We start from the raw sequence: 18137 nt of genomic DNA on the forward strand, positions 1-18137 counted from the left end.
TCATGTATTTAATTTTTTGTATTTTAGCTAATACTCTTATTGTACCTATAAGTTACAGATGGTATATATAACAATTAACAATAAATAAATTTAAAAAACAGGTTTTCCATTCAAGTTTTTACTAATTTTTTATATTTATAACTTTTTTTATTAATTTTAATTATTATATTACACTTCTAAAATTTAAGCCTACATATTCATTTTACTTCTGAATTTCTAATTGTTTAACAACAACAAAAATCAATATTTTTATCCTACCAATAGTCATAATTTGCTATTGACAGTCCTAAGGGGGAATCGTAAGTTCCTACACAAGAGTAACACGTAGACAATTACATACGTTAATTCCTACATATGTGATGTGTAAGTTCCTACACGAAATAAAACAGGTACGTATGTTAGTTCCTACACAGCGGAAGACAGGTACATGTGTAAGTTCTTACGCGGTAAAAAAGGTATACGTGTAAGTTCCTACACTAGGAATATTATAAGTTATCAATCTACGTCTATAAAATACTGTCATAAATTTTAACCTTTTATTCTTTATAATATATAATTTATAAGTTATCTATCTAATTTAATTTTTATCATCAACATCCGCATATTTTTAAAATGTATATAAAAGTAAGAACAACTGATAGTAACTTAGTAATTAAAATAAGTCAAAACATGCCGAAAAAGAAAATTTTATAAATCAAAAAATAAAAGAATATTCAACTAAAAAAATTAATCAATATGACTACACGTTCAAGCTTTAAGCTTCAGAAATAAACCTCATAAAATATAATATTTTTTTTTTATTGTTTTATTATTTTTAAAATTATTAAATTGATAATATTTTTTAGGTAAATTATTAAATATTATAAAGAATTATATATTATATAGAATAAAGGGTTAAAATCATTGATTATAATATGATATAAGTGATATAACTGATATTAGATTGATAACTTATAATATACTTAGTGTAGGAACTTACACATGTACCTGTTTTTTTACTATGTAGGAACTTACACAGAATGTACCTGATTTTTACTGTATAGGAACTTACATATGTACCTTATTTTATCGTGTAGGTACTAATATATGTATCTTGTTTACCTGCTAGGTCTCGTGAAATTAAATGTCAAACACGTTTAAATTAAAATTTGAAACAATTTTGACAAGAATTAATTTTAATTTGATATTAATAGTTTTATTATATATAATTGTCAAACTGTTATCGCTTCAAGTATATCAGTGTTATTATTTTTCATGCATTTCTATATTGTTTTTTATATTATAAATAAATAGCATATACACATTACTTATACAATTTTACAATTTTAACAAAGCCACAGATTTGTTATTCTAAATCAGTCAATTATTCCATAGCGTATACATTATACAATGTATATTAAACATGGATACATATTATTATTTTTATGCGTCAACTAAATTAAATAATTATCTCTTATCTATAGAATAATTATTTTGTCTTTCATTATGATTAATAAACGTACATATATGCATCAGTCTATTGTACAAAACATAACAAGCAACGTTCGATTTTTGTTCTTCTAATTGTGTAAGTAAAATAACGTTTATTTAAGAGTTGATGTAATATAAATATTAATAATTGTTTATATATTAATAAATATATTATTGTGTAGTATGTATTAATAAAAAATCAAATTTGGTTTTTGTTATACTATAATTACTTGTGAAAATGTAATATTTCAACTACATAATATGGTATATTGTATTGTTACTTAATATAATCCCGTATAGGTACTTTGCAGTAGGTAAACCAATATTACAGCTATCAATCGACTAGAAACATCAACCTCTATTTTCTCCTAACTTCTAACTGTCTTTCATTCTAAAGTATCTTATAAATATAAACACTTATATATATAGATAATATATAATATAAATGATATATGTTTATAAGCTAATTTCTCAATACAAGTACTACTCTAAGTCTCTAAATTAAAAATAATTTATTCTAGATGATTGCTAACAATATTAACAATATGTATCTAATTTTGTGCCGCCAACTGTCCAGTTCGCATTCGAACGTCGTGTATAGCATAATAACATAATCCAGAAAGTCCATATTTTACCTATTTACCTACATTTTGTTCACATATATTTTTTTTACCAACACTCAGTTGTTACCTTAAAAGATACAATATAAACTATAACAAACAACTATCATATTTTAAAAACAGTATTAAACGTAATTCAAAAAAGTGAAATTTGGCGCTTGTTAATATAAATGTCTTAGTTGTCAGCTAGTTACATATCAGTCGAACAATTATAATAAAATAATATAAAAACACTTAAGTAATAATAATGACTCATTCGAAATTCTGTGTTAATTCATATAAGTTCTTATCGTATTATACATGCAATTATCTACTTAAATGTATAGAATATCTTGTTATTTAAATAGTGAGAACAAATGTATTGTTAATTTTAATTTGTTTTTAGTTTGTACAATTGTTCGATTGTGCAGTAATACAGGATCGTCTAAAACAAGTTAGTAATTTGAAAAGTCTTTATAAATAATTATTAAACTATAAATTCGAGGAACAGAAATTTAACACATATTATAATTATTGAAATTAAACTGCATTGATAATACGTTATTTCTTAAATATTACATAATATGGGTCGTGTGATAAATATTAATGATCTGAATTTTTAAAAAATCTGATTTCTCGCTGCAAACGTTATGTATATTTGTTATTTGCAAATATAATTTTATTAAAACACGTTTTAATGCAATTATTCTTAATTATTTTAAGCATTTTTATTCATTTAACGTACCTAGTTTAACATTCTAAATCATTTTTTTTAATATTAGACACTATATTTTTCGGAGTTTTTTTAGTATAAAATATTAATTTACAGATGTAATAAATATTTGAAAATATCAAATCCATATTTTGAAGATCTTTATATTATTATGTTGTATTGCTGCAATTATTGTAATAGTTCTTTTCTGGTATTGTTTATGAGGATTTTTATAATTGCAAAATGTTCCTTATAACTTAAAAAAGAAATTTCATTTATTATTAGAGTGTATATATATTTTACAAACTTAAGTTATTTAAGCACAGCTATGTTACGATGATTCAAATATATACATCTCTCTTCGTTTTAGATCGGTTTACTACTAACGTTTACTTGGTTAACGGTTTGCATATTATTATGAGAATTAAATTAAATTTGTATACACATATTAATAATCAAAACATTCATTTTTAAAATAAATTCATTTAATAAATTCATGTTTTTACATCATGATATTTCCATATTCACATCTGTTATTCCAGCCGTATCCTTGTATTGAAATACATCATACCTACATATATTTAATAGCTTAGCTAATATAGTAAAATTGGATTAAATTGTTCATAAAAAATGCAATTCTGATAATTACCTATTTAATTATATAGTCAAAAATATTTACAAAATAAAAAAATACTGAATAAGTGTTACTCAAAAATTGAAAAATGTATAAATAAGTATATACATTTTATATTTTTATTATGCAGCTGTACATCATATCATCATATAACCAATATCATGGACCATCGATTAAAACATCATGGTTATTCGATAGTTTAGCTAAACAAAATTGTTGCAGTCACTGGTACACTAAAAAATGTTAATGACCTTTTACACAACAATCGATGTTTACAAAAAACCTGTACGTTTTCCGTCATTTTATTCATTTGTCATATTGACCCTTGACTTAAGCCTCGTGTTATAACAAATTGTAATATTGAATTTTCTGTGTTGGTTTTTGACAGATATCGATTATTAGTATTTTCGAAGAATAGTATAGAAAATAAATACATATATAAATAATATACATGTATTATAATACAACAATACTATTTGCCGATAAGTCAGCACCGTCTGCAGAGCCGCGCCGCATCAAACATGTCAGCGTTTTTCCTGTACTCTTTAATCTTAATGACCGTGATTACAACTATGGTGACAGACGCCGCATTCATTGGGAGCACTAATTCTGATGACAGGCCGGGCATTGATATTGTTCATCTGGTCAAGAGAGACGCCAACTACGACGATAACAGTGTCGAAAGCGATGAAGGTTTTTTTTTTAGTTTTACAAATTTTTTTGGACATACAAAACAAGATGATGATGACGATAAACCGGAATTCATCACAACTTTTGACATACTTAAACTTTTGGACGAGAAATACGCTATGAAACAATTCTATTGCGTCATAAACGAAGATCCGTGCGATGCAGTCGGATTGAGGCTCAAAGGTATGACGTTGTAAAATATACTATAGGTTACTTTATGTGCAGGTATTTTCTTAATTAAAATGAAAGTGAACTATATTGTTTATCCGCGGAATAGGTAGGGTGGCGTGGAAACCACGGTTAAGTAAATTTTCCACGTTAAGACGGAACATTGTCTTATAATACCATTTTCTAGGGTAGGTTTTAAAACTTGAGATATTCTCTAAAGTGACTATTCTATTGTAATTATTTTCTATTTTCTATTTCTTATATCATATATACATATGCACAGAATTCTTGTAGTTTTATGAAAAACCATAGATATTCTGCCAAGTAGGTAATCTATACCGACTATACCTGCAGATAATCGATAATTTACCGTAAAGTGTTATAACTTATAAGTCTTCGAGTTCGAGAGACAATTATGATTAGTCTAATGTTCTGAAAATTTAATTGTTTACAGAAAAAAAATTAAGTACTATTACTTTAGTAGTACTATTTAAGTAACAGCTAAAAATAACAATAAACATTCAATCAAAATTTGAAGTTATTTTATTGGTTTTCTTTTTTCAGGATAAATCGTTATTAAAAGATTAAATATTCAATATCGTGAAATTTACCCTTCAATCACTCATAAAAATAGTTATGTGGCTTTATACTAAATTGTTTTTTATTTCCAACATTAAAACTTATGAGGAATTTTGAATTACATTTTCAGACTAGGTGTTAAAAATGAATATTTTATATAAATATTGTAAAAAATTAAACTTTAAATAATTAGAATTGAGATTATATAATTTTGATAATATACCTACATAAGTATGAAAATTTTATTAGAAACCTTATAATATTTTTAATGCACCCATTTGAATATGTATAATCGTCAATTTAATATGTTTACTGCTTGAGAGGTGATAACAAACAAATAAAATAAAATAATGTTACACAATCATTGTATATAAATCTAATACACTCGTTCCTTTATACATAATTTAAAATTTAATATAATTCTTCGACATTAAAAGTATTAAATAATATACTAAAAACAAACAAAAATCAACAATAATTGCCTATATTTAACCCCTTAAAAGTCATTTTTATTATTGTCCTCAGTCTCAATAAACAAGTAAATTACTTGAACGATTTGGTCATTTCCAACTCATGATAGATAATTAATTCGTTCATGCGTGAAAACTCTTTTTCGTAAACCATGATTTCATGTGTACCTTAATTGCGCTCCGTATTGACACTATTTCGTGCCTTCGTGATGTGTATACATACATATGATAATGATATTACATTTAGATTTTGGTCCGTTATGAAATGACCGGGGTAAAATATAAGTCTCCGTAATATAAAGAGTCGTTATATACAAGTCGAAATACATTGGAATACGTATCTTTTTGCCGGGACTTGGTCATTTTGTTCGTTAAGTCAGGTTTCACTGTATTAGAAAATCAATACATTATTTGGAGTTTGAAATTAAAAGTTGTTAAGTATAACAAAATGAATAACATATAATTAATTGATTAATACTAGTTTTTAAAAATGTATATTTATATTATCATAATCTTAAGAACTTAATAAGACAGTAATAAATATATTTAAAATTTTAAACCATGATTATAATCTTACAACTGAAAAGTTATGTCAACTACAATAAAGATTAAAAATATATATTATTTAAAAATATTTTTCAATAATTATTATTATAGTATATTTATTACATTTTTAGCTGTAGGTACCGACGAAGCATGAAATTTAAGAGGCTTGTATGGTACAGGAAAAAATAGGACCGCCAATACCCTGCGATATCCTAAATAGCGCCCCTGTTAGAATTACAGAAATAAACTAATGAGTAAATTTAATATTAAGTAAGAAAAAAAACAACAATAAAATATTTTAATAATGTATAAAATTTAAATGATAGAAATATTGGAAATATTGATATCTAATAAATTTAAAAAAAAAGACGAATATTACTTATAAGTAAGTTATAATATATTATTATTAATATTTCAATTTTTATTTTATTAGCCTTTAAATTAAGTGAAAATAGTGTGTATTAATTAAATTAGCCAATTCTACATATAAAGTTGATGAATAAAATAAAGTTGTACAAAGAATAAAATTAATTTAAATGCGTATTGTATAAAAATCAGGGTTTTATAGACATTAAAATTAAAATTTGAATAAAACTACATATTTAAACGATGAATAATGATTTACATTATTTTCTTATAATTAAAAAACATTATTCGTTGTTGACAAAAAAGTCTACTTATATTATTATATTTTATACGCACAATAATATTTTCAAATGTAATTTTTTCGATAAAAAATAATTCAAGCTATACAATACAGTAGTATTACTACTCGCAATAGTAAATTAAATTACTTTACCTAATAGCGAAATCAAACGACATAACATGTAATGTACCTAGTGATATAAACTGACCGTTTCCGTTCAGAATTTTTTTTCATTTACAATGATATAATATCACAAAATTTAAATTTAATACATCTGTCAAAGTAACCCACTCGACACCAACTGGCAACTGCACAGCAAAGCGGTATCCATTTTCCCATTTTTTTATGTCTTGGTGATTTTTACTTCATATTAAATCAACTCTGTTTTCTTTTTAAGTACTATCATAAGTATTTGATTAATAATATTTTATACCTACTTAAAATATTACTTTATTTTCCAGCTAGTATACCCGAAGAAATTAACAGGGACTGCGAACGCTGTACCTCAACAGAGACTAGCAATATTCGACGAATCGTGAATTACGTGAAAAAACACTATCCAGAATTTTGGAATCGTGTTGAACCAATTTATAAAAATAAAATGACTGCCAAAACTACTTATACCGTTAAAAAAATGCACAACAATACAAATAACGTCACGTTTTCATAGATAATTAATATTTATTATAACAGAAATATATAATTATATCTATATTTTTAGTAGTAAGTATACAATGCAATTATATTAAAATAGCTTAAGTAGACAGAAATACATTGTTTGTTTTGTACTGGTTCTACTACAATAGAAAGTACATAGGAAAAGTTTAAGAAATAAATATTTAGATGGATTAATGTTTAGCAGTTGTAGGTTTTTCTGTTTCGAATTTTTCGAGATTCTTCTTGTATTCACCAGTTGGGTCGTACTTTGAAGTCAAACGATCAAAATCGGTAGAACGGTTCTTTATCAAAAACTTAATCACTTTTTCTGATCTGTCTTTTTGTACATCTGTACATTTGCTGCAGTCAGTTTTTAATGCATCTGGTAAAACTCCTGTAAATCAGACAGTAAAAAATTATAACACTTACATATACATTATTATTAATACAAAGTTTAAAAAATAATTTAATATTGCTAGGAAGAAATAAGAATAAACCACATTTTACATATATATATCTTCCTTTATGTACTTCTAAATACTATACTGTAATTCGGCCCAGATAAATAAGAATTACAACACCCAGTGAAAGTGTTATCTAACTGAGTCAACAAGGTCTTATTGATATAATATACTCGATGTGAAAGTAAAAAATTTAGTATCTATTGTAAATAAAAATAAAAGTATTATTGTTTGTGTTGTTCTTATTGATTTTTAAAGGTATTTTCGTTAGGTATAGAGTAATACATTATTATATATCAATATACTCAAGATAAATGGTTATTCGGGTATGATTTTAAGATAAATAAAAATATGTTATAGACTGAAGTACTTTTATATAGTACATCAGTACATGTTATGGTTTTTTAACGATTTGTAATTATTTTATATTTATTTAATGCATATAGTACATATATTATTCCAGACGTTTATAGATAAACAATTTAAAAATATAATTAAAAATGGTTAAATTAGTTTCATTGATTGTAATTGTATAATCTAGTTAAAATAAATAAACATATAACATATGCTTGTTCTTATGACTTACTCTTCAATTCTCGGCCTTCGTTGGTACAATTTCCCTCTTCAAGCAAACATTTAATGTAGCTGGTTAAAATTCTGTTGTTGTTCAACACTTTGTCCACGTCAAAATTGTCGAATTTGGTTGTGTATTTTTCTTCAGCTGTTGTGAAGTAAATCAGCGACACAACCAAGACGACAAATAAGTTAAAATGAGCCATTTTTATCCGTATTAACGAATAAATACTCTTCAAAAATTAGTTTTAGTTGAATCGGAAATATTTGAGAATACTAAACAAACTACAATATCTACATAGCCTTATATACCATTACCATGCCGATCAGATTAAAGAGAGGAAATACAGATAGTTTGATTTAAGTGGGAGAGGTATACCGGTTTTGAATAACATGCCTATTATTATATTCAAGAAAATTTGAAAAATACACTTAGGTATTGTAATAGAAATCACATAGATAGTAAGCAATTTTAAAATAAATCTGAACTCGATTAATTACAATTTATAAAATACATCTATATATCACACTTATTAGGTATGCCGTATTATTAAATGAAAACAACTAGACACACACAAACATAAAACTAATACACATTTGGTCTTACATAACTATTTAATAATTTGTTTTGTACAATTAGTAATTGGTATAATAATTATAGTAATTATACACTTCAAACATCAAATATCCTTTTAATTGTTTTTCATCAGTATAGTTATTTTCGACAAAAATTTATAAAATTAGGTATTTACCCATATTATAAAAATATTTTATTTTTATTTGATACAATTTACGTAATTTTATAATCATTATTATGACAGTGATATGAAAATAATAATGTTAAATAAAAAAAAAACTCATGATTTAATTTTATCGACAACGATAAATGAATGTAGTATACATTGTATGGTTTATCAAGGAATGTCAATTTAGATTTAATAGTGAATAAAATGAAACGTAATAATTATTTTTGACAATTTATTATTTTTCATTTTTTATTAGTAAATAATTTTACATTAAAAATATGTACTTTAATAATAACTAATAATACTTAACATGAGTTACTTGTTAAAAGAAGTAATCTAGAGGTTACACTTAAAAAAGATTAAACTGTGTTATACATAATTTTTTATTTAAAATTAAGCGTTTAAGTTACGACAACATCTTCTCTTTAACATTTTATTATTAAAATTGCCTTTTTTATTAAAGCAAGTTTTGGAACATCGACTAATTAAGTGTTGTAATTAGAAATAATAATTTGTACAACCATAGCAATTACTCAGAAGCCATTTACCTGATTCCTGTTTATCGATGAATTATTTTAAAATTTCCTAAAATGTGAAACGACCAAGCTGCAATTGCATTGTAACATTACGTATTTTTTTTTTTAAATGTTATTTCATTACATATTATATCATACTACTATATGTCAGTATCTATAAAATTTATTTGTACGATATTTTTTGTTATTTTGTTATACATTTCGATTTGTATATATCATGGAAAAGAAATCACTCTTCAATGACTCTTTCGTTTGTGATTATATCATTTAAATCATGTTACTTACTATTTTTTTTATAAAATTAAAAAAATTATAATTCATCATATTTAGTTAATTTTAATTTATGTTCAACCAATTAATTATAATCTATTAAATTGTTTTGTTCAATAATTGTATTACATAATATGTTATTTTTATTGTTTTGTAATTTATATAATATTCTTCTTCTTACTCAGCTTACGGCCCATTAAGGGCCAACGCTGCTTGCCATACGCCTCTTCATCGTTCTCTGTTTGTATAATATTAATAATATTAAAAAGAACAAAATTTTATTTTATTTTACAAAGTTCACATTCCTTGTTTATCTTTTAACTTTTTTTAGTCATAAGTTACTTATGCTTTTTAGCTTCTCTCATACAAAAAAAAATTTATATTTGTGATATGAATCTAAATTGAGTTAATATTCCAACTAAATAACGTTTAATTGATTTTTTATAATTATTATATAATAATATATATATTGTATAATATTGTTATTTGCCCTTATTCAACTCAACATAAATTCATATTTATTATATACTTGTGACTCATTAGTAAGTACCCAATAAGTAATAACTGTGTTTTTTAATGGTATTATTGGTGATAACTGATTTACGATTATTCCTACATGTTTAATAAAAAGTTTTTTTTTTATAGCTTTACCAGAAAGTTATTGTTTTATAATTGTACTTGTACATAATATAAAATCATACTGAAGTAGTATAATAATTTTATTAATTGAAAATGTTAAAAAACTGATATGTAATAGTTCTATATGATATAAGTATCTATGTACCAAAACCAAATAATAATATAATATGTTATAAAATATTAACTTTTACGGTAAATAAAAATATAATACTTCGGTTTTGGGTATAGTATATATACTATATTCAGATGTCAGATTTAAGATATTTAATGCCCTGCCGACCGGAGATAATAAAAACACAGCGCGCTTTATTAAAAAATAATGTTTCGAACACAAATCAAAAACTAAATAATTGTGTGTGTATAAATATTTTAGGTTCTATATGTTGAATCTTCTGTCTTGATATAGTATATGACATATGTATAAAAAATATCATACCTATTTTTTTTTATCTTTTAAAAATATAAAAACAAACATAATTTAAAATCCTCTAGTTCTTTTAGTTCAATGAAAAAATAATTTAATTTTTCGAAAACTTGGGTATATTTTAAAAATGAACTATTCTAGATTTTTTGCATTCATAGTGGATTTATAAAATTGTCTTGAAATTTTATTTTCTATAGACATTATAGATAAGTGGCTAAGTCTTACTTACTGTGTAGTAAGTTGTAGCCTTGTAAGTCATAACCTCATATGTGTTTTTTTTATTAATTTTAATTTGCTAAAGCTTCATTTACACGTAAAACTGAAATAATTAAAATGTTAAGGTATATTTGGTAAGTTACTGATAATATATTTGGTAGACATCTTGGAGTTTATAAAGAAAATTCAAAATTTTCAAAAATCTTGATTTCTTAAATTTTTTTTCTAGTTGTAAATGTGTTATTTTATGAGCTCTTTTAATTCTGAAATTAATTCAAATTTGTCAAAGTAATTTATTCTACAATTTAATTGCACCTTAATTTGATTATTGTTTACAACCGACACTAACATTAAAATCTAGTTGGGTATAGCATTGTCCAAAGCTCAATTTAGGAAATATGGGCCCAGGGCAATATAATTTTAAGGGTCTTTAATATTTGTTAAATGTAATTTAAAAAAGACAGTGAACATTAAAATAACATAATTGAATAAGAGAACAACATTTTTATTTACAGATCAATAATATCAGAAAATTTCAGTGTCACTTTAATATTTAATCATCAACAGAAGCCCAGGGCTGCAGCCCTGTAGCACCCCCTTAGTCGGGCACTGGTATTGTCCATGAATTAAAAGTGTATAGTAATAAACGAATGACAATAATAATTACATAACACGTCAACACAGGTTAAAAATAGCTTTAAAATTTTTAAATAATGAATAATGTTTGATATTATAATAATATTATCTTTTTTCTTGTCAGAAGTTCGGAAATTTGTTATACGGGCAGACATGTCCCAAAGGTTTTACATCATCCAAAGTATATTTCCGTTGTAAATAGTTATTTTCAAATTTGGTTTTTTCAGCGGAAACTATATGTGTAAGAAAATTCCGATTTAAAAGTACCAATAATTTATTTAAAAAATGTCAATTCTATTTGTGAAAAACATACATTTAAATATTTTACGATAAGACAAAGAATTATTATATAATATTTATTTATTAAGGATTTTAAATATTTAGTTTTTACTTAGGATAGCTTGAATGGGATAATATAATATTATAATACTATTTAGTGTTTCTGTCGAATAATCCTGGCGACTAGTTTGCGACCACCCATATTCCGATGACCGATGTACCTAAAATTTAGTATTGCTCCGAATTAACTTCGTAAACGTGATAAGGTGTTTAATATGCATAATATTATTATGATCACCACGCCAAGATATCTGGTTTTCTCTTTAGGTCTTAAAGTCATCTGTTATAGACATAAAAAAAAACACACACATACACACAAATAATAGCATCTTGTCAGCTTTACATAACGAGTTTAAAATTTAACATGGAGTGTCTTTAGCTGTTATATACAATTTGAATTGTTAATGCAAACTGCATCGATGTTTTACACATTTATAATATATTTCCATAATACCTATATTATAAAGTGTCAGCACCCTAGTTCAACTTTTTTTATCCACATGAATCATGATTGACAAAAAAGCCTATTGAGTACTTACAGAATCAGTATTTTTCTAGAAATTGTATGAAAATTATAGTAGCCCCGTCATTAGTATCAAATTTAACAAAGATATACAATTTGTACTCGAAAGTGTACAAAGTCGTATTCCAGTCGAATGCGTTAGAAATTAAGTTTTTATTTTCCTAAAATATAATATGTACAGAAATAACGAATATGTAGAGCACACATTTTCTATAAAACAATAATTTTTCAGCCTAAAGAGAAGGGAACTTTTTATACTTATTATAGTTATTAAAATATTTTCTTACAACATAATATGTTCAAGGTAGAGAATTCACGATACTCTTTGAATTCAATAAAGCTCAAAATAAATTTCCTATGTCTACTTCCAATTCATATTGTAGTAACTGATAAGTTGCAACTTAATTGTAGAGCGATTTTAGATCTACACCATACTATCGTACGACAACTATTAAGACAAGTATTAACGACTTACGAGTAAAAGAAAAATAAACTTTTTTTTTGTAACAAGTGTCACTTCATGTTAAACATAAATTATGTGCATAGTTATATATTTATTGTAATATAAATACTAAATAGATATATATGTTATTCAAATATTTTACACATAATAATTGCTATACATCTGGACTTATTAAACAAATTAACTCAATTAATAAAACATAGTTAATTATTAAATCTATTAAATCAAGTTGATGTAACTATTCAAAGAAGGATTATTTAAAATCAAAAAAAGAAATCAAATAACCAACTAATAATTGGGTATTAAAGAAATACTTTGTATATTCGAAAATTAAAATATTATAAAATAATTATAAACAAAATCACATATAGTACCTATAATTACTTACGTATAATACTCAATATCTAAGCTTTATTTTTAAATATGTTTTAAGTTAAAAAATTATAATTTAATATTGTTTTTAAACGCACTAACGTATAAGTTTCTTGTTTCTATGATTTTCTAACTCAACATGCTTTCGGCTATATTAACTTTCTAACATGTGTATTTCATTTTAAGCGTATTATATTATTATCATAATTATATTATGTTGCCCTCTAATTTCAAATCCAAGTAAAAAATAATGAACATAATATAATATGTTTTTGTGTTTTTAGAGTATCTTCCTTCTACACAAAAACAAATTCTTCAGAATAATGTTATAAGTGACTTATAACTATAAATCAACCATACGTTTTCTATGATAAAAATCTAAAAATCTTAATAACTCCATATTTTGCAAAATCTGTAACATAATATTCATTTAAATGACTTTATATTATCGAATTTCCTAGAATAATATTTTAACAATTATACCAGAACATATTACATTATATATCAATGTTGAGCTCACCTACCCTCATATGTTTTTGGAATTAACTATTAATCCATCATTCTCAAAAAAATAAAAAATAAATAAAAAATTGTAAAACAAAAATTTTGAAATTGAATTTTTGTTGTTTATAATTCAAACTTTCTATTAAGAAAGTTACGTTTTACAATGAGCTAAATGCTAGAATATTACACTTAGCCACAAATGCACAGCCTCTTATATCCAAATCATTATTCGCGACATTATATTATTATAAATATCTATTTAATGTTTACATGCTTTTTGCATGCACAATATAAGACAATTATTGTGTAATATTAATTACTAATTGTTTTGTTTTCGTATCGCTGGAAGTGGTGTTGGAAATACATATAATCAATAAAACTTCATTTACTACACATCATAATATGTGGACACACATTAAACTAGTTGCATCTTATACAGTTATACTCATAATATATATGTAATATCCCGTCAAGTGAATACACGTGATTCGTTTTTTTCTCACGGCTTTCGACCAGTTTTTTATATACGAGTGATGGTCACACACAAACGGTTTTAAAAATATTCATGATTCAGTCGAAGAGACTTAGAGATCATTTCACCGACTGGGTTTATAACCTACGTCATTCGTATTTTATTATGCACATTAAATAGGTACCAATATTATGTTCAGTAATAATATGCGTAAGCGATTTGTTTCGGAACACGTAAAACATACTCCGAGTGTATGCATGTATATGTATTATAAATAATATTATATAGTATGCGTTTTATCTGTTTAATATCGCTTATGTGTATTATAATGTATAATATTGCTTATGTTTATTATAATGTATCGCTCGTGTTTAATACTTTTATACATTTTTCTTATAGGTATAGTTATTTTAGTGAAAAAAAAAATTGAAACCAACCATTGTCGGTTATAGCGTAGAATAATGCATTTCAACCTCGGAATCACGAAGGCCAACAACACTACCGTAGTACCGTGCTGTTTAAAAATCAATTATTTTCATTGAATCTTGATTTGTACGAATTAAATATTATCATTTGTTAAGATTAATCTGTACGTAAGTCTTTTTTTTTTTTTACAATCATTATTTGAATAATGGATAAATTATAATTTATATTTATTATATTTATTAACGTTTGGCAGTATTGATTTTACTCTCAAACAATGTGAGAATGTGACCTTTATTCTAAGACTATAGTATCGCCAGAATATTATGTTACATTGAAAACATTAATTGCCTTTTTATTTGTTTAATATTTGTTAATTTGCCATTTTTGATAGCCGCGAATGATGCAACTATGATGACATAATACCTACACAATAACAATAAAATATAGGTAGTTAGGTTCTTCATAAGGTTTTTAGAAAATTATTGGTAATGTCTATTTTATTGTTTAATAATAACTAATAACTAATAAGTAATATATATAAGTGTCCCACACACATTTTCAACTCCTTGCTTATTGCACGAAAGTAAAATATCTAAAACTCGTAAGTTTTTAACAAAATAATGCGAAAACTCGTCAAGCAATAAATAATGTGCTATAAAGATTAAAGATAGAAAATAAAACATAGGTATATTATTTTAAAACTAAAACCACAGTCCACAATCATATATTTGGTTTTTATTGTTAATTACTAATTTTATTAACAAGTAAAGTAAAATATTATTATTATATACAACTTAAATCTGCCATATATGATATATCCGGTAAGAATAAACTTAATATCTTTATAAACTTATACTACGTTATGTATTTAGGACATATAAATACTTAAAAAAACATTTATAAAGAATATTAAAATATATGTAAGTAAATCAATATACCTATTTACTATATTAATTTAATAGTATCGATTAATCTTTTATTGAGTTAATTTTCAACATAACTTATTATATATTGTTTTTTAGTATTAAATTACATTTTTGATCAATATTTTTCCATATGATATCATGATTAATAAATGATAAGAAAATTTCTAATTCACGTTATTGTTGTACACTAATAAACACTTATAATCATTGTATTATAAATACCTAATTTGACTTAATTCTCATTTTTTTATATTTTGCAATGAGTTACAGTTATGTCAAATTTTGATAAATATCAAAATATATAAATAAATGATAAAAGTGCCGCATAAACTTGTGTTATAAAATATAATCAAACACTGGATACTTTATAGATCCATATGCACGGGCTATAAATCATTCAATATAATTTTTTCCGAACGATGTAGTAAAGTTTTTTTAATTTAAACCACTACAGGTAAAACCACAAATAATTCTTATTTTGTTTGCGACAATTATTATTATACAATATACATATAGGAAGACATAGTCATATAGGTACAGTATGTATTATTATATTATGACATAATTGGAAATATTATTAAAAATAAATATAAATAAGGTAGGTATTATTTTTTATTTGTGCAATTGTGTGTTTTAAAAATACCCGAAAACGCACGCAGAAAAAAGTTTCTGAAAATGTTTTACTTTTTAAAAACCAAATGTTGAATATAAACATAACAATTTTTCGTTTTTTAATAAACGTAATATAGTTATATTATGTTTCTAAAAAAAAAAATTAACAACACTTCTTATATTTTTTTTATGATTTACCTATATGCTAGAGGGCAAGGGGATAACATGTCACCCTTCTATTCTTATTTTTTAATTATCAATAATAAATTCATTTTTCTAATGATAATATTACATGATGTAAGTGGTAAGTCGTACTCGTACTTTGTTAATTGATTACGGTCGTACGTCATAATAATATGTCGATCAATCAGCTACATACATATACATTATACATATATATATGCATAATATTAATGGATATAAATATATTAATGTGCTATGAAAAAAGTTTTTTTTATTTTATGATTGTCACCCCCTAGTTTTTGATAGACATCCTTGCCTATAGGTAAAATAAAAAATAAAACCATAAAATTAAATTTATACTGATTAATGACTATAGTACATATATACCTATGTAAGTTTGTAAGCTTTAAAATTTAAGTAATATACTATTCGGTATAGTTTCTGTATAACCCTTATTTCATTTATTTAAATTGAGTATTTAAATATTTAAATTTCTTGTATACGTTTTCCAGAATAAAAAGTACTTATATTGTTAATATTATTGTGGCTAATAGTTAATAAAGCAGTTTTATAAACTTTTTTAAGTATAAATATTATAGGCATAATACTATATAATACTATATTTTAAATAAAATATAGCACTTATATAGTTTTGTTACTTTTGTCATGCTTAAAAATTAGTGATACAATAAAACAAATCATTTTTAAATAACAAAATGTTTAGTCATACTAGTTTCAAATCATTTCTCAAAATACAATTTACAAAATTAGAAATATATGATAATACAAAAAATTCTCCATGTATTCTCTCTGGTAAGAACTACGCATTAGCTGTCATGAGAATATTTGCTATACTTACACATCACTATTCACTGTCATCACTATACACACATTAATAACGCCATACTATACAATTACGATAATATTGCGCATTTTCGCCAATGTAAACAAGTGATTATTACTTATTATACTTATTGGTTTCGTGACGTTCGTATGAATCATAAAAAGTAGGATCGATTTGTTTACGAACGGTTATTGACAAACACGTTTAAACCTAAAACGCAGCTTGGTTAAACCTATATTACAATAATTAATAATATTTTGTACTGGATACAGTAAATATATAGTATGAATATTGGATATACCTGGATGCTTTCTCCTAAGAAGTATTTAAATGCGTTTATCCTTCGAACGAGTGTTTTGTTTTTTTATGTTTAGAGTTCTTAGAAATATCACTGGGAGATTTTGATTTAAATAAACGTTTAAAAAAGTCCTGTTTACGAGTATGAATAAATTAATATAAAATAGATATTATAATCGGGTAGTTGATACGTATATAATGTATAGTGAAGAAAAAAAACGATTATGTAAAAACTATCTCTTCCATATCAATAATAATAGGCACTTATACTTCACCAATTGGTTATTCCGTTATACATATTCCTTCTTATAACTAATTCATTTCTTCTGTGAATCCAAAGTATAAATTATCGCAGTTTTATTTTTTTATCTATTCGTCGGTAAGTTATTAATTTTAGATAATTTTCTTACACAATTAATTTATATGTTATGTTATTATAATAATAATTTACTATAATGACTTTTATGAAGGTTAATAATATTAATACATGCAGAACAATAATAA

The 18137-nt window shown here is 24.3% G+C and overlaps 2 protein-coding genes across 5 annotated transcripts; one reads left to right on the top strand and one right to left on the bottom strand.

The window, feature by feature from the left end:
* The first annotated feature begins 1473 nt into the window (after window positions 1-1473).
* On the top strand, window positions 1474-7367 carry LOC132929156 (uncharacterized). 4 transcript variants are annotated; one of them, XM_060994309.1, is made up of 5 exons: window positions 1545-1567; window positions 2476-2523; window positions 3546-3700; window positions 3804-4288; window positions 6976-7367. In XM_060994309.1, the coding sequence occupies exons 4-5, from the start codon at window positions 3937-3939 to the stop codon at window positions 7182-7184; spliced, it is 561 nt and encodes a 186-aa protein (XP_060850292.1). In that variant the 5' UTR covers window positions 1545-1567; window positions 2476-2523; window positions 3546-3700; window positions 3804-3936; the 3' UTR covers window positions 7185-7367. The 4 variants fall into 4 exon arrangements, with proteins under 4 accessions (XP_060850275.1, XP_060850284.1, XP_060850300.1 ...); XM_060994301.1 differs by lacking the exon at window positions 3546-3700 and having other exon boundaries at window positions 1511-1567; XM_060994317.1 differs by lacking the exon at window positions 2476-2523 and having other exon boundaries at window positions 1515-1567.
* Window positions 7176-8501, bottom strand: LOC132929176 (ejaculatory bulb-specific protein 3-like). Its single transcript, XM_060994330.1, has 2 exons — window positions 8219-8501; window positions 7176-7565 (listed from the first exon to the last, which is right to left on the bottom strand). The coding sequence occupies exons 1-2, from the start codon at window positions 8409-8411 to the stop codon at window positions 7363-7365; spliced, it is 396 nt and encodes a 131-aa protein (XP_060850313.1). The 5' UTR covers window positions 8412-8501; the 3' UTR covers window positions 7176-7362.
* Window positions 8502-18137: the final 9636 nt, after the last annotated feature.

The sequence above is a fragment of the Rhopalosiphum padi genome, chromosome 1 (genome assembly GCF_020882245.1).
Source record: "Rhopalosiphum padi isolate XX-2018 chromosome 1, ASM2088224v1, whole genome shotgun sequence".
In the NCBI taxonomy this organism is placed as follows: Eukaryota; Metazoa; Arthropoda; class Insecta; order Hemiptera; family Aphididae; genus Rhopalosiphum; species Rhopalosiphum padi.

Bases quoted from the DNA above. Each gene is read 5' to 3' on its own strand.
- LOC132929156 (XM_060994292.1), top strand. From the start codon at position 3,937: ATGTCAGCGTTTTTCCTGTACTCTTTAATCTTAATGACCGTGATTACA. The intron at 4,289-6,975 runs GTATGACGTTGT...TTTATTTTCCAG, and splicing joins AGTCGGATTGAGGCTCAAAG to CTAGTATACCCGAAGAAATT.
- LOC132929176 (XM_060994330.1), bottom strand. From the start codon at position 8,411: ATGGCTCATTTTAACTTATTTGTCGTCTTGGTTGTGTCGCTGATTTAC. The intron at 7,566-8,218 runs GTAAGTCATAAG...TCTGATTTACAG, and splicing joins CGAAGGCCGAGAATTGAAGA to GAGTTTTACCAGATGCATTA.